Raw genomic sequence first — 19,575 nt, 5'->3', positions numbered from 1 at the left:
CTGGGCTTTCTGTAATTGTTGAGCAAAGAGCCGCTGGCTGCTCCAGAATCGTCCGGCGCCTGCTCAGTCCGAACGTGGCTGACAAAGGCCTAAGGCAGACTGCTTTGCAGGGTCATGTCTAGTGCTGGGACTAAGGCCGCTCTCTGCGAGCTCCACGTGCTGGTCTGCCCGATTTGGAGTGCGCTGGGGGCAGGCAGAACTCTGCTCTGAGTCAGGAGATTCAGGAACTCGGGGCTCACATCCCCACCGGCTGCAGAGCACAGGAGCTGCTTGTGCTCAACCCAGAAGACCTGCCTGAATCCACGAGAGCAGGTCCCCCTCCGAAAATCGACTTTGCAGCCGTCTGGGGGTGGGGACAGTGGTCCCAGCACCACGTGGGAAATAGGTCCAGTGTTTGCCAAAGCTGGGGGGGAAGGGGTCTTTCTGAATGCACAACAGGCCTGGTCCCTTCATCAAATACTTTCACTAAGTGAAACAGAACCAGCACCTCTTTCCTCCAGACAGAGGCGTGTGTGTTTCACTCGTGTCGGGGCACGACTGGCAGCTTCTCCCTCCTGCCCAACTCTTTCTTTGAGGAGGACATTTGACGGAGGGGCTGCACCGGTCAGTATATATGCCCCTTGCTCTCTATTGCACAGCCTTCAGAAGCATTCTTTTGGGTCATCCTTTCCTGCGTCACTGAACAGCCGTCACATGCCCCCAGCTCCATACCACCTGAGAGGTTCAAAGGTCAGTATCGCTTTATTTCACATATAAAAATACATGCGACGTGGAAGTCCCACATTCATGGCTCTTTGACAAAAGCTGGGTAAAGTGCAGGACCAGCAGCGTCCCCTGTAAGCTGAGTGCTCGGGCAGCCGCCCAGGAGAGATTCAGGTGCCACCCAGCTGATTAGCAGAGCGCCCCCAGCCACCCACACAGGGCAGCATGTGTTTCTATGGGTGGTGCACATCCACACATGCCTTAGTGCACTTAAAATTTATCCCACCCAAGGGTGGAAGGAACTAGAGGGACCACTGCTGACAAGGTCCGTTAACAGAATTCTCCTTTGAACATTCTGTGCTAGAAAAATAGAGTGGGGGAAAGGAGAACAATGCAACAGCACTGAGAGCATCCAAATGCCCCAAGGAACCCTATTTGCTGCCTACGGCATTGGCTTACAGCTCAGCCTCTCTCTGTCACCCTCCCCCAGGGTCTCCGTGTCTTTAAGGTAACTCCCTTTTCTTGAAGAAGAGCTTTGCCTGGTGCTGCTGAACTGATAGGCTCGGAGCGTGAACAAGTGCTGGAACTTCTCCTGGAACTGGTGTCCAATGAAACAGTACAGCAAGGGGTTGATGCAGCTGTTTGCAAGCCCCATGCAGATGCCAAGCGGCAGCATGGTGTCAATGACGGCTGTAACGTCACAGCTGCTGATGACGCCCAGCCGAGCCAGGGCATCCACGAAGGTTAGAACGTGGAATGGAAGCCAGCAAAGGACAAAGGCCACAACAACCACTGCCACCAGCTTCAAGACTTTCTCTCTTTTGGGTTTGTTTTTCCTAAATTCCTGTGCTCTCCGCAAGTGCATCCAGATCCCTGTGTAGCACGTGGCTATGACGGCCAAAGGAATCAAAAAGCCAAGCGTGTTCTTCATGAAGGCTGTTCCCACAGACCACTTGGCATACTTCTCATAGGGGAAAGCCATAACACAAGCGTTCACCCTCAAGCTCTCAATGAAGTAGGTGTCACGAAAATAGAAGGTTGGCAGGGACGACGAACAGGCGAGGCCCCAGACGAGCAGTGTGATCAATGAAGCTTGTCGCAGCGTTCTCCTCTGAGAGCGAATGGGGTAGACGATGGCCCAGTACCGGTCCATGCTCATGCAGGTGATGAAAAAGATACTTGCGAACATGTTCAGAGACAGGATGGAACTTGAAATTTTGCACATCACAGATCCAAAAGGCCAGTTGTATCCATAGGCATAATAGGCTGCCCAAAGGGGAAGTGTTACTAGGCACAGCAGATCAGCCAGGGCCAGGTTGCAAATGTAAATACTAGCAACTGTTTTCGGGCCGTGACGGCAGCAGAGTACCACCACCACCATGCTGTTTCCAGCAAGGCCAAGGAGAAAGATAGCACAGTAGAGCGCTGGAATAAGTGTAAACTGATAATCTGAATATAGAAGCGGACAGTGGGGTGGAGACTTCTGCCCGGCTGACACATTTGTAGGCCAGGAATGCACATCTTGAAGAGTTTCTTCTGTGGTATTGAGCACAGAGTAATTACTGTACATACTGAGTACTGACACGGCGGTAGTCACAGCTGGAAACTCCTCTGCAGAGACACCTTTATCAGCATAGTGTTCACCTGCAGATCATAAGACAAGTGTTAGAGCCACATGTAGCCTACAAAATCACTTTGCTATTCTCAGATGTTCTGTCTCAGTGACAGGATGGAATGCGCCAAAGAGAGGTGATGGTGGGTCCAAATTAACCCGCCAAGGGGTGATCTGCTGGGGGCTTTCTGGACGACTCTGAAGAGGTGCTTGCAGAGGAGAAAGCTCAGGACCGGCAGAACAGAGCTAGTGGCACCAAGGCACAGACCAGACTCCTCCTGGTGCCCTTCTCCGCATGTTCATCCTGTGTCCTGTCCTTCTCACACCTGACATTAAAAAAAAAAATCATCCTGAAGTAGCATGTTCCACCCACAGTGCTCGCAGCACTTGGAAAAACCTCCCAGACCACCCATGAGCTAGGTGGGTACTGTCTCCATGTCGTGGTGTGAGCACAGAGAAAACTACAAAGCTTGCAAAATGTCACACAGTGACTAGACTACTGCACAGCTGGAAATAGAACCAGGGTCTCCTGCCGCCCAGTGCTGCGCATTCACTGGAAGAGCAGCATATGTCAGAGATGCTGGGAGCTCATCCTGCTCCCAGTGAAGTCAGTGGGAATTTAGTCATTGAACTTCAGCGGAAACAGGACTGGACTTTAGTTCAGTGCTACGGCTACTGCAGGAGTGACTACGGTACGTAGCCAGGAATAGGAGACAGACCTCAGGCGTCCAGAGGCTGGGGACCTACCTCGTGTGAAATTTCAATTAAACGTTAATCACATCAGCACACCAAGCAGATCCCTGGTCACCTTTCATGGGTCTAATCAATAAAAAGGACATCATTATATCATTCCTGCATCTGTCACAATGGGAGACAAAGGACACTAGTGGGCCATAATGCTCACCGAACCTTTTAGATTGATGCTACTAAAAATCCTCGCAAAATATAAATGCAGCCATTTCTGACCTAGCCCAGCTCTTCATAAGACACTGGGAGTTTTGACTGGCCAAGGACTGCAGGATCTATCCCAACGGGTGAATGACAGCCTCAAAAGTCTCAATATTTCACATCATTTTACCAGCTTCAGACAATGCTTCTCATGCACAAGTTTGCGCAAAATATTTTAATGCTGCAAGTTAGACATCTCCTAGAAAAATCTGGTAAAGCAAACTTTTAAATGCAGGGTTATGCTACTATGGCAAGAATTAAACAGGCAGAACATGAAATGTATCCTCAGAGTTAGTGCTTTTCCGCTTCAAGTCACACACACTGAATCTTAAATTTAGTTTCTTGTTAATTAACTAGTTCCTCCATCATAATGAGGGGTTTGGGTTTTGCTTTTTTAACTGGCTAGATAATCTGTCTCATGCTTATTGGGGCTTGAAATCCTCCTGCTGGCCATTCAAGTGCCGGAAATACAGCAACGAAGTCTTAGCTGTTTGACTTACTCTCAGTACAAGGACTGGTTTATGTTCACATTTAGATAAGTTATCCTGAACCAGCCCCAGCTGCTCTGTGCACATAACAGTCCCCACTTAAATCATTAACCTTGGATTTTATTTTCATTTCATACTAGTTTTTGCACTGTAGTGTACTTATTTCACAATGCTTCCATTTAGATAGAGCACCAGGGCACATCTCGCCCTCTAAGGCAGCCTTTCCCAAACTTAAAACGTTCACGTACCCCTTTCGGGACTTCAGCCTTATCGGTGTACCCCTCTCCCAGGGATTATCTCCTCATTTCTAGTCATTTATTGTCTGCTGGGTACCCTTGAAATCTTTCTGAGTAGCACGGGAGGTACACTTACCACACCGGGGGAACACTGCTCTAAGACAACACAACGTATCTTTAACAAACTGTTACCAGAAAATAAAATAACAGGTGACTTCCACTTACCTTAAAAGTGGCAGCATTCCAGCTGGAGATGGCCCTAGAATAATATGGTCCCTTATTCCACTTGCCTTCTAACGGGCTACGTTGTCAGTTCTCTGCTTTCTCTCTGACATGTTCTGTTGTCTCCACCCGGAGACTTTACCCTACATACCTCCAGGGCTGCAATGAGCACTTGCCAGTTTTGTTTTGGTTTTTGGCAGCACAGCTAATTGAGAATCCCCCTCCAAGATCACATGAGCACACACAGTAAATCAGGAGAGGAGAGAAACAAGAACAAAATGAAATTTGCATAAACATTGAGCTGCTTTGCCAGTGTCGACAGTGGATTAGTTATACGCACAAAGATACACACACTGTACTCAATGGTTTTCAGGGGGAAATCCCACTCTCGTTAAAGGCTTCCGCGCCTCTGACAACACGTTTAAGAGAGCCGCAGGTAGTTGTGCTCATTAAACACCAGCAAAGTGAACAAAGGCAGTAAACCGTGCAGAAGGTAATGTAGCTTGCTGCAGGGGCAGAGCTCGCACTGGGGAAAAGGACACACTCAGAGACTGGTGCTGACTTGTGAGACACAGTGCAGCCATTTGTCACACAAGGGACTTCAGAGACGCCTTGCCCGTGCGACGAGAGACCCGAGAGCAAGTCCCTGAGGTTGAGGAGCTCAGGCTTGGAACTAAGGCAAAAGGCAGCGCATCACTGGGGAGCCCAGCAGAGCTGTAAATCTGCATCCTTGAGTCCAGCTACATCTCACGGCAAGCTGTGCGCACGCGTGTGCCTCCCCTTCAGTCCCGTCGCGTGCTGCTTTCGCTCATGTGCTATGGAGCCGATGATGCTTGTGCAAAACGAGTGGTACGAGTGAAAGGTTCCCAAGCCCTGGCGATGCTGTTAGGTGTCTGCTGGGGCTCTGCGCTTCGCCTCCCGCTGGGCAGGGTCACTTGCCATGCCAAGAGCTCTCCATCCCTGTGCCAGGGCAATGGCTGCCAGCCAGGGGCACTGCAGCATGCCCGTGGCTAACAGTAACTGCCCTGGGCACTGGGAACCACCTGGCCAGGAGAGGGGCGTGGCCAGTCAAACAGCCCAGTGGGCAGAAAGCACCTCTCTGCCTTGGGGGCCCCATGCTGACCCCGCTGTAGCTGCTGTGGTTGCTTGCAGCCTGCACTAGGCAGGTCCCTCTCCGCCCCCACACACCTAGGCAGTGCAGCAAGCAGCGTGTAGACCCCTGCTTGCGGTGCTCCAGCCCTCCCCCCCCAGCGCCAGCAGCCCACTGCCGCCCACAGGCTGCCCTCGGCTCCTGCAGCTACCAGCCGCGCCAGCAGCGCCGGAAACTGGTGGCCCGTAGCCAGTCCCCGGCAGGCTGGTGCTGCGGGGGCGGCGAGGGACCCTCACGCCAGCTGAGCCTCACCGCCGGCACCACGGCCTGCGCGCCGCAGCGGCATCGGAGCCTAACCGTGTGCTGGGGCGCGGGGCTCTCCCGGAGGGGAGCGCTGCTCACGCTGCCGCGGGCGAGTGCACTGGCTGGGGCGGGTTCGAGTTCCGGCTCCGCCCAGTTCACAGCCCGCTCGCTCCAGGGCAGGAGCCTGCCCTGCTCGGCACGTGCCGGGGAGCGCTCTGCCGGCTGCTGCCCGCCCAACGGGGCCTGGCTTTGCTGCAGCGTGGAGCGCGCCTGGTCGCCCAAACCCCGGCTGGCCGCTGGCAGGACATGGGGTGGGCCATGGGCTCAGCTCTGACCCTCCCGCCAGGCTCCCTGCTGTGGGCCCGGCCGGCTCGCAGAGCTCAGCCACAGCAGAGGCCAGCCGGGAGCGAGCTGCCTGAGGGGAGCGCCAAGGGGACTTTTCTGGCAGCCCCCGCGGGCGTGGGGGCCCTGCCCCTTGCACCAGACTAACCGCAGATCGCCCCTCTCCTCCCCAGCAGCAGGGCCTGGCTCCAGGGGACGCTGGGGCGGCCGGAGCACTCGCCTGTTCAAGCCACAGCCGCTGCCCGGTTCGGGGGGCGCCCTGTGTTCTCCAAGCACAGAAAGGAGGGGAGGCCCCTGGTCAGTCCGGTTTCAGCCCCGGCCTCTCCCAGCAGCCAGTCTCTTCCCACCTAGCCAGGGGGCTCCCCTCCGCTTCAGGGCGCCCTGCAGAGCTGCTCCAGGCCAGGACTCGCCTGCCAGCTCCAGCCCTGAGGGAAGAGCGGCACCTGCAGGGATGGGGACATCTCGGGCCGGGGCGCGCAGAGTTTGCGGGGCGTCCTGGGCAGCGCTCCTGGCACCTGGGATTGAAAACACCCCAGTGCAGCAGCCACTCGCGGCTGGAGCCCGGCTCCTGGCCAGCAGCGCTGTGCTCCGGCCCCTCCGGGGAAGCTGCTCTAGCAAGTCCGCATCGTGCGCCCCAACCCTGCGAGCCAGGGCTGGCCGCGGCCCTCTGCAGAGGCCGGGTGGGCCACAGCCACAGCCCCGCCCCTCACTCCACGGGGAGCTTGCGGCCTTGGGGCACATGTGAGGGCGTTGCTGCACCCAGTCTGCCGCTCCAGAGGGGAGGGCTCCGTGTCCAGGGCTGGCTCGGCACCAGCCTCCCTTCCCTGGGGGCCAAAGCAAACCCTCTGCACGGCAGACTTGGCATCTGCCCAGAGTCCAGCAGCGGTGGGCGATCTGTGGCCCCCAGATCCCGGTTGCCCCTGCCCTCACGCACCCCTGGGGCCCTGCACTCCTGCCCCACCCTTCCAGCAGCCTCCAAGTGCCACGAGTCACCTCACCCTGCAAACAGCTGACTGGCAGGGTGCCGGGGGGGGGCAATCAGGTGATGTGTGCTCCCAAAGTGCTGGGAGGCAGGGAGGGGGAGTGTTGGGCTGCGGTGCATGAGAGCTGCATGCAGGAGGGACGGCGTATGGGGGGCACAGGTGGAACCCCAGTCCACCGTGGCCCACCAAGAGGAAGGGCCCGTCCCGTGGGCTGCCACTGCTTGGCGCTGCCCACGCCGAGTGCAGGGAAGCCTGGCCCTGGCCACACACTGCACAAAACCACGTTACCAGAAACCGAACACTGTCCTTGGTCCTTTCCCCCACGGCAGGCCTGGGCCAGCGCTTCCCAGACACACCACACGGCCTGAGCACACCGGCCCGCAGCTTAAAGCCTCTTGGTGCAACTGCAATGCAGCGCTGGGGCGGACACAGGACCCCAAACCCGCGGCGTGTCTCAGTGAGGGCCTGAGCCAAGGACAGACCAACAGCACAGCGGCACTCCTCAGCCCCACGCATGCCTCCAGACTCTTATGCACCAGTCACACTCAAGGGAGGGCAACTCCCCTGCCTGCACACTCCCGCTGGCTCAGCTCCATCCCCGGGGCCTGCGGCCTGTAAATCAGAACCAGAGCCAGTTGTGAAATGGATAGTAAGCAGGGGGGCGGAGGGGGCTTGTTCTCTTGCAATTCTTCAGGAGACAGCTCCAAACCTTCCAGCGACTGACGGAAAACTGAAAACAACAACAACAACTGGGTTTTCTGTACAAGCACCACAACGTGTTCGGTCCGGCCTGGAGGGGGTCCCACGGCTTCAGAGAAAGCGACGCTTCCTTGGGCACCACGGACACAAAGGCTTCCCCTGGCCCGTCGCATGGTGGCTCAGAGCTGCCAGGCACCCGCAGCTGCCGGGTATCTCTCTCCACTGGCCCAGAGGCCCCCTGCGGGGTGCGCACGGCCCACGTGCAGGAGCCAAGCACAACTCTGCTCAGGGCTGCAGCTGGCACTGGGCCCCAGCCTGCAGGAGAAAAGTGGCAAGCTGTCGGCAGCCTGTTTCATGGCTCCACAGCCCTGTGCTCAGCTGCTCCTGGCGCTCCAGGTGACCTGGGAGACGGTGGCCCCTCAGCTGGAAGTCTGACTGCCAGAGGCACTGCGCTTCCAGCCCTGCTCGTCCGGACAACCGACTCGCTTTGTAACAGAGAAACGCGGCGGCCGCACGTTGCAGGGCATTTGCACGATGCTGAGACCAAGTTGTTTAGCTTGAAATACGAACAGCATTTTCTGCTCCCACCCCCTCGCAGCTCCTCGCAGCTAAACCTAATCTACCCGCCGAGCACCAAACCTCACCACCTCTCTCTGAACAGGCCTTCACAGCAAGCCAGGTGCAACCGGAGCAGGGTTAAAACCAGCAGCCTAGACCCTCTAGCAGGGATTAGCCATGGGAGGATATGTCCGAGGTCCCCGGCTGCTCGTTTGGCCCATGCTGAAGCCAGCATTGCTGCATCTAAGCTGCTCCTGTATTCCCCTAACACAGGTGGAGCTTGGTGGCTACGGGCCCCCACCCACACTGGCTTGGTCCCTCAGCTCAGCTCACAGGGCAGACACACTCTAGTAGCAGAGGGGGAGCCTGGAACAGATGGCTCCGAGATGGAATGCCTCTGGATCCAGCTCCAGCCCAAATCTTCATGCAGAGTGACAGAGAAGGAGCCGAGCTAGTCTATAGTCTATCAAAACCAAAAAGCAGTCCAGGAGCACTTTAAAGACTAACAAAATAATTTATTAGGTGATGAGCTTTTGTGGGACAGACCCACTTCTTCAGACCAGAGCCAGACCAGAACAGACTCAATATTTAAGACACAGAGAACCAAAAACAGTAATCAAACTTGACAACTCAGAAAAAAATGATCAAGGTGAGCAAATTAGAGAGCAGGGGGGTGGGGGTGGGGAGGTCAAGAAATAGATTAAGCCAAGTATGCCAAAGAGCCCCTATAGCGTCCCAGAAAATTTGCATCCCGGTTCAAACCACGTGTTAATGTGTTGAATTTGAATATGAAAGAGAGTTCAGCAGTTTCTCTTTCCAAAGCAGACTGAAAATTCTTTCTTCAGTAAGATGCAAACTCTCAAGTCATTAACAGAATGGCCCACTCCATTAAAATGTAGGCTAACTGGTTTGTGGATCAGGAATGTTTTGATGTCTTTACCAAATATTCATAAACCTGAATGACCCACCAGGAGAAATAAAAAAACAAATTGACAGGGCCAGACGAATACCCAGAGACCAGCTACTCCAAGATAGGCCCAAAAAAGCCATGAACAGAACACCACTGCTCATCACCTACAGCCCCCAACTCAGACCACTGCAACGAATTATTAAAGACCTACAACCTAACCTTAATCAGGATGCCACAATCCAGAAGGCCCTTGGTGACAGGCCTGTTCTCTCCTACAGACAACCTCCCAACCTCATGAGGATTCTCGCCAACAGCCACAGTCTATACCCCAGGAACACCAGTCCTGGAACCTTTCCCTGCAACAAAGCCCTCTGCCAGCTTTGTCCACATACCTTCTCTGGAGATACCATCACCGGACCTAACCAGGTTATTCACGGAATCACGGGCACTTTCTCATGCTCCTCAGCTAACGACACATACGCCACCACGTGCCAGCAACGCCCAGATGCTCTGTACATTGGACAGACTTCACACTCCCTCAGACAAAGAGTTAACGGGCACAGAAAAAGACATCCTATCGCCGCAGCCTGTTCTCCAGGTTCAGCCTCCTGGGCCTGCCAAACTGCTCCAGATGGTCTCCAGCTGCATGAGGTTTTTGTGGATTTCATTTGTTTCTTTTAGGAAAAACATGAGGAAAACTCCTGTAAGTACCCTCCCTGAGCACCTGCATGCCGTGTCGGTCAGTCACCCCCAGCAAAGCCCCACTGGGCACAGATTGAGCCCAGGCTGCCTGAACTCTGAGAGCAGAGGCACCTCGGTCGCCAGTTCCGGGGACTCGCTGAGGACACGCACTTCTGGAAGGGAACGTGCCTGTGTGTTCCGCTGGCCTGCAGCCACTTTGCATTTCTGCGGAGCTGACCAGGCCCCAGTGGCTTTCTCACAACGCTCTGTTACAACAGACTGGAGAGCTCAGGAAAGGAGTGGGGGGAGGTGGGATTTAAAAACTCGACACACAGTCACCCCTGCTGCACTGCGGCTGCTCGGCTGACCCATCCCTCGTCCAGAGGCACACCCAGCTGCAGGCAGTGTTCAGGGCAGCTCCTGGGGATCTGAGGCTCTCCCCCGTCGGGAACAGCCTGGCTCATGCCGAGGCTGGAAGTACAACACCCCTCTCGTTCTCACTCTCGTAGTCCCAAGAGAAAATATTTATCTGGCAATTAAAAAAAAAAATCCAAGAGCAGCGTAAATTTTGTTACCTGAAAATGTCCACCGCGGGCTCAGCTGCAAAGCAGCTGGCCTGCAGGGGCAGGGAGCGGAGCCGAACTCAGGGTCCTGAGAATGGCCAGAGGAAGGTGCCAGGAGAGGAACGGCTGGAGTCTGGAAAACACACAGAGCACTTGTACATAACAAGGGCAGCAGGTCAGCCGATCCACCCTGAACTAGTAAACGAGTAGCAAATAGAACATCCTTGGCAGCAACAGCAAACCACTTGGCAGCCTGCTTGGGAAAGGGTGAACCCTGGCTGCCTGGCCAGGCCACACGAGGTCCCAGACCTACCTGATGATGGCAGTTCTGCTGACTCAGGTCAGAGGGGAAGCCGGAGGGAGGCTGTCTAAGGCAAGTCTGCACAGCAGCCTGATTTCCAAAGACACCCTTCCCAAATAGCTTATTTCAGAACAACGCCGCAACACACAAGATGCTCTTCAAACCAGCGCTCAGCTATTGGGAAACACAGCGTCTACTCACATGGACCTGTTTCCAAATAGAGCCATTGGGTGTGCTATGGCCCCTATTTCCAAATAGCACCGTTCCCCATCTGCACGGCCCCCGTCTCGACACAGCGCCGTTCCCCGTCCCCCGTCTGCACGGCCCCTATGTTGACACAGCACCGTTCCCCATCTGCACGGACCCTATGTCGACACAGCACTGTTCCCCGTCTGCGGGGCCCCCATCTCGAAACAGCGCCACTCCCCGTCTGCACGGCCCGTCTCAACACAGCGCCGTTCCCTGTCCCCCGTCTGCAGGGCCCCCGTCTCGACACAGCGCCGTTCCCCGTCTGCGGGGCCCCCGTCTCGACACAGCGCCGTTCCCCGTCTGCGGGGCCCCCGTCTCGACACAGCGCCGTTCCCCGTCTGCAGGGCCCCCGTCTCGACACAGCGCCGTTCCCTGTCGGCACAGCTCATTTTGAAAGAGGTGCTATTTCTTGTGGAATGAGGTTTACCAATTTCCAAATAGGTCAGCCACTATTTTGAATGTATTTCGAAATAGCAGTTGCCTCGTGTAGATGGTAGGAAAGTTATTTTGAAATAACTTTGCTGTGTAGATTGACCCCCAGGGAACAGTGCACCCCACAGAGCAGCCGGCAGCTGCACAGCGCACATGGTACTGAGGAGTGCGAAGTCGGGATCCCCAGCTGTCAGAATGCCAGGGGCAACAACCCAGGCATAGGCACAGAGGCAAACAGCCAGGGTGACCCACCCTCAGGGACTTTCTAAGTCTAGCCTCACTTTTTGCCCCTGCAGTTACCTGGGCCCCCAACCTGCCTGATGGCATCCAAACCAATGGAAACTTTGGCTGTGCACACGAGAAATCGCTTTGGCGTGCGGCAGAAAAGAGGTCTGTCGAATGTAAAAGCTTCACTAATTGGTATGGAAATGTGAACACACACACTTAAAAATGAGTAAAAACAAGGAGTCCTCCTGTGGCACCTTAGAGACTAACATATTTTGGAGCGTCAGCTCTCGTGGGCAAAGACCCGTTTCGTCAGATGCAGGCAGATGAAGCGGGTTTTTGCCCTCGAAAGCAAATACTCCAATATAGTTGTTAGGCTATAAGGTGCCACAGGACTTCGTTTCTGCAGATAGACTAACTCACCCACCTCTCTGAGACACAAAACAGGACCATACGTCAGCAGTTTAATGAGATGCGTGCGCCTGAGACCCAGCAGCCAAACATGCTGTTCCCGACTTAGGAAATTTTACGCTGCTCCACCCCTGGGGCCCTCCCCTGACCTAGCTAATGGCCGCAGGTGTGTGTTTCTGTCTGGAGAAGGGGGTGGGCAGGGTAGGGGACGCTTCCTGCGAAGAGCCGTACGCTGCAGTACCACACATCCTCCAGACGAGCTGCCCAACAATGCTTCCGGCTGGGAGGTGGTGGCCTGTACCCACGGCTGCAGTTCCAGCGCTGTTATTGGGGGGGCTTTTGCTCTGCTCAGAGTCTGAAGGAACAGAAGACAGACATAGGCTGCAGCGAGCAAAGGGCTCAGACAAAGAGGGAGTCTCAAATTGATGCCTTCGTAGCACAGCTCAGCCTGGTCTTGTGTGGCTCCAGCGGCTTTCCAGGCAGCGCTGGAAAGCGGAGCCCGGCCATCCAGATGCAGAACAAAAACCAGGAGCTGCAGCACATAGAAGGGAAAAGCGGAGGCAAGGAGGACTTGAAAGAACAAAGGCACAACAAAGGAAAACAGCCTAAAGGGACAGAGACGTTCAGCGAGCAGCTGCTTTGTAAAACAACACCCTTAAAACCAGTGAATTCCAGCACGGGGGGAACCCCTGAGCCGAGCCCATGTCCCTGGCTGCTCTGTGACCATGTCAGCTGCAAACAGCTGTCTAGTCAACTCAGCATCTTCAGCCAAACAACGGAAGCTCTCCCAGCAGCCCTTCGCTGGGGCACATGTGATGATCAGTCCCTGAAGGCCTCGCTCACTCCCACTAGGCTGAGATAACGGCTCCACTCAGGGGCGGCTGGAGTCTCAGAATAGCCCTGAAAATGGCCCTGTCTGAGAATGGCACACAGGCCCTAGATCTGCCGAGCCCCCCACACACAGGGCCCAGCGAGGGTCTGCCTCCCAGGGCAGCTCTGCCGAGCCCCCCCACGCACAGGGCCCAGTGAGGGTCTGTCTCTGAGCGCAGCCCTGCCGAGTCCCCCACGCACAGGGCCCAGCGAGGGTCTGCCTCCGAGCGCAGCTCTGCCGAGCCCCCCACGCACAGGGCCCAGCGAGGGTCTGCCTCCGAGCGCAGCTCTGCCGAGCCCCCCACGCACAGGGCCCAGTGAGGGTCCACTTCTGGGTGCAGCTCTGCCGAGCCCCCCACGCACAGGGCCCAGTGAGGGTCCACTTCTGGGTGCAGCTCTGCCGAGCCCCCCACGCACAGGGCCCAGTGAGGGTCCCCTTCTGGGCGCAGCTGCCCTGCAGTGGATACCAGTAGTTTTGGGCTGAACCTGGTGTTTCCTACCCAATAGGTGACTGGGGAGGCTGAGGGCAGTGGCAGCTTCCCAGGGATGGGGGTACAGAGCTCAGAGGCTGTGACCCTTCTCCTCTCTCCAAGCTGGGCCAACAGCACAGAGCCGAGATGCAGCTCTGTCTCCAGATTCTGGGCCTGCCTCATAAGCGAAGGCAGCGCCGGCTGGCCAGGCTCCCACCTTCTCACCCAGCCCGTCAGAGAGGGGAGTTTGGGTCTGGATTTCATGCCGGCCCCAAAGCCCAGGAGTGCCAGGGAGACTTGCTGGCTCCCAAGCAGCTCAGCAGGACAGCTGTGAGCTCACCCCATTGATTACCTGCAAGGCCGAAAGTGCTGCAGGAGATGCAGAGCACGAGGCTTCCAGTGGGGCCCAGCCCATTCTCAGGCCTTGCACTTTGCTGAGACTCTGGGGGGTCTGGCACTTTCATCATGGCCCCTAAGCTGGTAGAAGCGTCTCCAATGGGACCTCCCCATTCCCGGCGCTGCTGCTCTCCAGACTGGAAGGGGAGTGGGGTCCGTGAGGCAATCCACTGGGATATGACCCCCCGTGAGTCACTCCGCTCCGTTCCCCTCCCGCACGCGCTGCTGAGGGAGGGGTCCTGGGAACCCTCCACCCCCGACCACGGCCCCTCGGCAGATGTGGAGCCACGTTCGTTGTTCTCTTTTGGAGAAGTTCCGCCTGCGCAGGGCAAGCGTCGGGAGCACCTTGCCGGTTCCACAGGAAAGCGGAGATTTGCCTTCACCCTCCCACGCCAGGATCTAGCCGGGGCACAAGGGCAGGACTGGCTGCTCCCCTGGAACCTTCTCGGGCACAGGAGATGAGCAACACCGGGTCGGGGCAGCGTGTGGCTTTGCCTGTATGACTGCTGCCCCCGCCCCGCCCCGCCATGATTTGCCTTTTACGCTCCAAGGAGCGGAGAGAAAACTTCAAACAAAACATCTTTTAACCCAAAAACTCATGTTTCGGTCAACTGAAATATTCAGCAAAATTGCATCCAACTTGGCAAATTGTTTGGGTTAAGAAAAGGGAAGAAAAGTGCAGGAGCTCTACAGGATTTGTTTAGACAAATTTTAAACTGAGCATTTCAAATTTTCCAACTCAAAATGAGTCTGAGTCAAATTTCACCTCAGTGTTATTTTAAACAATGTAAGACGTTAAAGGGCAAACCTCAGACAAAGCGTCCAGCGTCCAGGCAACAGAAAGGTGGTATTCGGCCCGAGAGAGTTCCCCCTTCTCCCCACAACTGCCGTCCAGCCACTGACCCAAACACCGGGCGTTGCCAGAGCCCTACCTCCAGGGGCACCTACCTCTGGGGCCCTCTGAACACACAGGGAGGAATAGTCCCTATGTACCAAAGAATGTAAACTCACTTCTAGGGCCCAGTCTCACTGTGCAGCCGTGGGCATGAACTCTGCCCAGCTGACCTCACTGGAGGATACACTCCCGGCTCATTCATTGCAGAATCCCAACTGTAGCAGCTTTAAGCAATGCTGGCTGGGCACTGGAGAACCAGGGCCAGAGCAGTCCAAAGCGCAGGCATCTGGCTTTGCTCAAACGGATGGTAAATCATCCAGGCCTTATCTGCAGCTGTCACTTTGTCAGGCTCGTTCCACGTCCGCCTGCATTCCAGGCTGCAAGAGGCGTCCATCACTCGCATGCCAGCTGGCCGGCCCGCGAATCAGAGTCAAACCGAGCGGGGAAGCCGGCTGCCTGAGAGCATGAAATGCGAACGGCAGCACAGTGCAGGACACAGGCTGTGGTGCCCAGGAGAGAGACATGAGCCAGGAGGTCTGCTGAAGGGGAAGGAGGGAAGAGGAAGTCAACCTGAAGGAGCCCATTTAACCGCAAGCTCCCATGATCTGGGTACCAAAGCGCTACTGAACTGCCCTTTTGTTTTGATGGAATACAGACTAGCACAGCTCTCTCTCCAGCACTATTATGCGGGATGTGCTCCTGCCGTGCGTGCAGGCCTGACAGAATCACAGAACAACAGAGCTGGAAGAGAACTAGAAAAGCCATTGAGTCCAGCCCCCTGCCCAAGGCAGGACCAAACCCATCAGATCAGCCCAGCCAGGGCTTTGTCGAGGCGAGACATGAACACCTCCAGGGGTGGAGACTCCACTACTTCCCTGGGTAGCCCATTCCAGTGCTTCACCACCCTCCTAGTGAAAAAGCTTTTCCTAATGTTCAACCTGGACCTTCCCAACCACAACTTGAGACCATTGCTCGTGTTCTGCCATTCGTGACCACTGTGAACAGCCTCTCTCCAGCCTCTTTACAGCCTCCCTTCAGTAAGCTGAAGGCTGAGTAAGTTGAAGGCTGCCGCTAGGAAGAGGCTGCATTTAAATCCAGCCATGCTGCATGAATGCGGCCTGAGCTTGTCGCCTGGGGCCTCACCAGGCTACCCCCCCGGCCGCTCGCCACCTTATCAAACACTTGGAGCAGGTGCGGTTTCAAAGTACGGCCAGGGCAGAGTGCCCCCCCAGCCAGACACCAGCTGCCCCCGTCGGGGCGTGGGAGACTTGAGCTGCTGGATGCAGAGCAGGGCTGTGAGGTTGGGTCCCCCACAGGGCTCGACCACACCCTCCCCACTGGGCTACTGGCCATTCAGAGGAGGGGTCATTGCCTCTGCGCCCAGAAGGACTTCGTTCTGCTGCCAAGGGGGCAGCCCCTGCCGCTGAGGCTGGCAGGTGAGGGGTAGCTGTAACCAATACGCTGCCACAAAGGGCTTGGTTCCAACCAATCAGCACACGCCAGTTCTGGGCACCCCTCCCCCCACATCTCCGCACTGCACCCCCTTGCTGCCGTGAGCAGCAGACAGGGGCCCCCCTGGGATGCTGGGCAGTCCGCCCAGCTTGCCAACATTCCGGGACCACCTGGCAATCTGCTGCGACCCATCCCCCCGGGCCCAAGGCATGCCATGCAGCTCCCCCTTCCTTCCACGGGAACCAGGCGCCCCGTGGGGGCTAACCTGCAGCCGGGTGCAAGTTCTCCTCCCCAGACAGACCTTGCCAGGCAGGCATGGCCCCTGCAGGATGCGGTAATACAGCGGCACAGCCAGAGGCGGAGTCAGGGTGTGGCTGCAGCAGCCCCTAGACAGCGTCCCAGCCAGCCACGAAACTGCCCGTGGGGGCTGTGGTCAGGGCCTGGCCACATCGGGCATCAGCCCTGCCCAGCAGCACTAGCCACGTGCACAGCCACACTTCTGCCCTCAGCCTCGGCCAGAGAAGAACTGGAACCCCAGGGTGTAACCAAGGTGGGTTCTCCAGCTTACTGAGAGGCCTAGAGCTTGTCTGCAGCCACCAGGAACTGTGAAGCTATAAGTCACGAACTCACATTCCATCTGCGTTCCAGTACAAGCGTCACCTCTGGCTGTGAAGAAGACGACCACATCCTGATGCCACCCAGTGTTAAACAGATCTCAAGACGGGAAAGAAAACTTAACTAACAGCATTTCGTCTGGCAGGCAACGACTTATCAACAGCTGAGGTTGTGGAACCACCATTCTCCAATGATTGTCTTCACTTTTCTACTGTTTTCTGTATAATCCCTATCTGGTATATCTATTTGTAATTGCTCCCATCTGCCTGTAATTAATTTTGTTAGGTGTCAATCAGTTACGGTGGTGAGTTATGATTGGTTAGTTCTGTTATTGTAGCTTATGATTGGTTAGCAGCATTTTACTAACATCATTGGTCAAAGCAGAGCTAAGCAGGACTCAAGTTTCACTACTTAAACTGGGGTCCAAGAAGGAAAAAAAGCAGGAAAGAAAGAGGACCACAACATCGAGCGGGGGGAAGAAGGAACACCTCAAGGAGGGCTCACCCCCAAGACCCTGAGGTGCAGCAACCAGCATCCAGAGTGTGACTTTGTCCCAGCAGTGGAAGCCGGCCTGCCTGCCTGCCTTGACCAGGACTGGTGACATGACCCTGTGCTTAGCATGTGTTCTGGTCTCTTGGCAACTGCAAATGAATAGAGACTAAGAATATTCCTGTGTAAGGCTTTTCAGTGGCACAGACCCTGCAGAGGCGCAGGGAGTTGTGCGCTGCGCCCTAGGGATTGGGTAAAGGGCTGCGTCCCCGAGCGTGAAGGGAATGAGGAATTTGCGTGGGTAACAAGGGGACTGCAGCGCAGCCGGCCCGGACACAGCACTGGCCCCTGGGCTGCCAGCGTGCCCGGAGCGGCTGCCGGCTGTTCAGAGCACGTGCGAGACGAGAGAGGCAGCACAGCCCCGGAGCCCAGCCGAGGAGCTGCTCATCCGTGCCCCGTCCCAGGGCCTAAGCGGCTTTCGCCCTGCTAAGCACTTAATCCCCCGGCTGCAGCGGCCCGGAGGTGCCTCCCGCGATGTCCCCGGAGGTCAGACCGCCGCCTTGGCCGGTCGCTTCGGCGGGCCCGGGCTCCCTTCTCCCGCCATGCGCTTCCTAGCGCTGTCCCTCCTCGCCTGCGCGGCGGGGGCCGGCCCGGGCCCGGGCGCCCCCAGCTGCCCCCGGGCGTGCCGCTGCTCTCCGGCCCAGACCATCCGCTGCGACCGGGCCGGGCTGAGCGCGCCCCCCGCGGCGCTGGCCGCCTCGGCAGTCTCCCTGAGCCTGTCGGACAACCTGCTGCGCACGCTGAGCGGCAGCGCCTTGCGCAACCTGACCCTGCTCCGCAGCCTGCGCCTGGAGCGCAACCGCCTCACCTTCCTCTACCCCGGCGCCTTCCGCGCCCTCGGCAGCCTGCGGGAGCTGGCGCTGGGCGGCAACCCCGGGCTGCGGGCGCTGCACGCTCACACCTTCCGGGGGCTCGCCCGCCTCCTGCGCCTGGACCTGTCCGCCTGCGGCCTCTTCCAGGCGCACCCCGCGCTGTTCGCCCCGCTGCGCGCCCTGGAGGCGCTCGACCTGGCCTCCAACCGCCTGCGCCACGTCCCGCCCGCCTGCCGGAGCCTGGCCCGCCTGCGGAGCCTGTCCCTGCAGGGGAACCGCATCGAAGCCCTGGGCCGGGACTCGCTGAAGGGGCTGCCGGCCCTGGGCGAGCTGGACCTGCGCAGGAACCGCATCCGGGCGATCCAGGGGGAGGCGTTCGCCGCGCTGCCCCGGCTGGCCGTGCTGCGCCTGGGGCACAACCTGCTCGCCGCGCTGCCGGAGCGGGTCTTCCAGGGCCTGGCCCGCCTGCGGGTGCTGCACCTGGAGGCCAACCGGCTCGCCGCGGTGGGCTGCTCGCTGCGCAGCCTGCCGAGCCTGCGGCAGCTCTACCTGAACAACAACCGCCTGGCGCGGGTCTCGGGCGCCGCCTTCTCCCGCTGCGGGGAGCTGCGGTTCCTTCACCTGAGCAAGAACCAGCTGCGCTCCCTCCCCGAGCGCCTGCTGGCGGCGCTGCCCCGGCTCCGGCGCCTGGTCCTGGCCCACAACCCCTGGGCCTGCGACTGCAGCACGCGCTGGCTCCGGGCCTGGAGGGCCGCGCACCCCGGGGTGGCCGAGGGGGCCGAGTGCGCCTTCCCGGCGCCGCGCAACCGAACCGCGCCCGGGCTCCCCGCTGCCGCCGGCTCCCGCGGCTGCCCGGCGCTGCCCGGCCCGGACACGTGCGAGGAGGCCGGGGCCAGCGCCGCCGCTGAGCCGCCCGCCGCTTGCCCGCCGCTGCTGTGGGCCGCGCTGGTGTGGTGCGCCTGGGCCTGCGGGCGGGGGGCTGAGCCGCCCACGGGCACCCGGCCTGGGGACGCGCCCTCTGCGCCTTGCGGAACCCGCACCCACCCGCGGCGGCCCGGGCGCCGGACTCCCAGCGCTGCGGCGTGCCCTGGGGGTGGGGGTGAATAGCTGTCAATCCGGAGTGACACCGCGGTGTGGGGGGGGGCTGTCAATGGCTATCAAGCGAGTGACACCGCGGTGGGAGCGGGGCTGTCAATCCGGAGCGACACCGCGGTGAGGGGGGTGGTCTGTCAATCGCTATCAATCGGGAGCGACACCGCAGTGGGGGGGGGCGGGCTGTCAATCGCTGTCAATCCGGAGTGACACCGCGTTGTGGGGGGGTGGGCTGTCAATCCAGAGTGACACCGCGGTGGTGGGGGGGCTGTCAATGGCTATCAAGCCAGAGTGACACGGCGGTGGGAGGGGGGCTGTCAATCCGGAGTGACACTGCAGTGGGGGGGGGGCGGGCTGTCAATCCGGAGTGACACCGCGGTGGGGGGGGGGTGTCAATCGCTGTCAATCTGCAGTGACACCGCGGTGGGGGGGGCGGGATGTCAATCGCTGTCAATGTGGAGTGACACAG

General features: G+C 58.1%; 2 protein-coding genes across 6 annotated transcripts; one reads left to right on the top strand and one right to left on the bottom strand.

Moving 5' to 3' along the window:
• Positions 1-728: 728 nt before the first annotated feature.
• AGTR2 (angiotensin II receptor type 2) lies at positions 729-10,379 on the bottom strand. 5 transcript variants are annotated; one of them, XM_075007811.1, is made up of 3 exons: positions 9,486-9,557; positions 3,062-3,133; positions 729-2,346 (listed from the first exon to the last, which is right to left on the bottom strand). In XM_075007811.1, the coding sequence occupies exon 3, from the start codon at positions 2,270-2,272 to the stop codon at positions 1,145-1,147; it is 1,128 nt and encodes a 375-aa protein (XP_074863912.1). In that variant the 5' UTR covers positions 2,273-2,346; positions 3,062-3,133; positions 9,486-9,557; the 3' UTR covers positions 729-1,144. The 5 variants fall into 5 exon arrangements, with proteins under 5 accessions (XP_074863912.1, XP_074863911.1, XP_074863913.1 ...); XM_075007810.1 differs by lacking the exons at positions 3,062-3,133; positions 9,486-9,557 and adding an exon at positions 10,350-10,379; XM_075007812.1 differs by lacking the exon at positions 3,062-3,133 and having other exon boundaries at positions 9,486-9,612.
• Positions 10,380-17,744: 7,365 nt separating this feature from the next.
• LOC142020371 (uncharacterized) lies at positions 17,745-19,121 on the top strand. Its single transcript, XM_075008128.1, has one exon. The coding sequence runs from the start codon at positions 17,745-17,747 to the stop codon at positions 19,119-19,121; it is 1,377 nt and encodes a 458-aa protein (XP_074864229.1).
• Positions 19,122-19,575: the final 454 nt, after the last annotated feature.

Source organism: Carettochelys insculpta, chromosome 13 (genome assembly GCF_033958435.1).
Source record: "Carettochelys insculpta isolate YL-2023 chromosome 13, ASM3395843v1, whole genome shotgun sequence".
Lineage (NCBI taxonomy): Eukaryota > Metazoa > Chordata > Testudines > Carettochelyidae > Carettochelys > Carettochelys insculpta.
Note: the sequence above shows the minus strand (reverse complement) of the source record. Positions and strands in the feature narration are given on the sequence as shown.

What these genes read in the sequence shown, in the direction of transcription:
- AGTR2 (XM_075007810.1), bottom strand. Translation starts at nt 2,272, where the DNA reads ATGTACAGTAATTACTCTGTGCTCAATACCACAGAAGAAACTCTTCAA.
- LOC142020371 (XM_075008128.1), top strand. Translation starts at nt 17,745, where the DNA reads ATGCGCTTCCTAGCGCTGTCCCTCCTCGCCTGCGCGGCGGGGGCCGGC.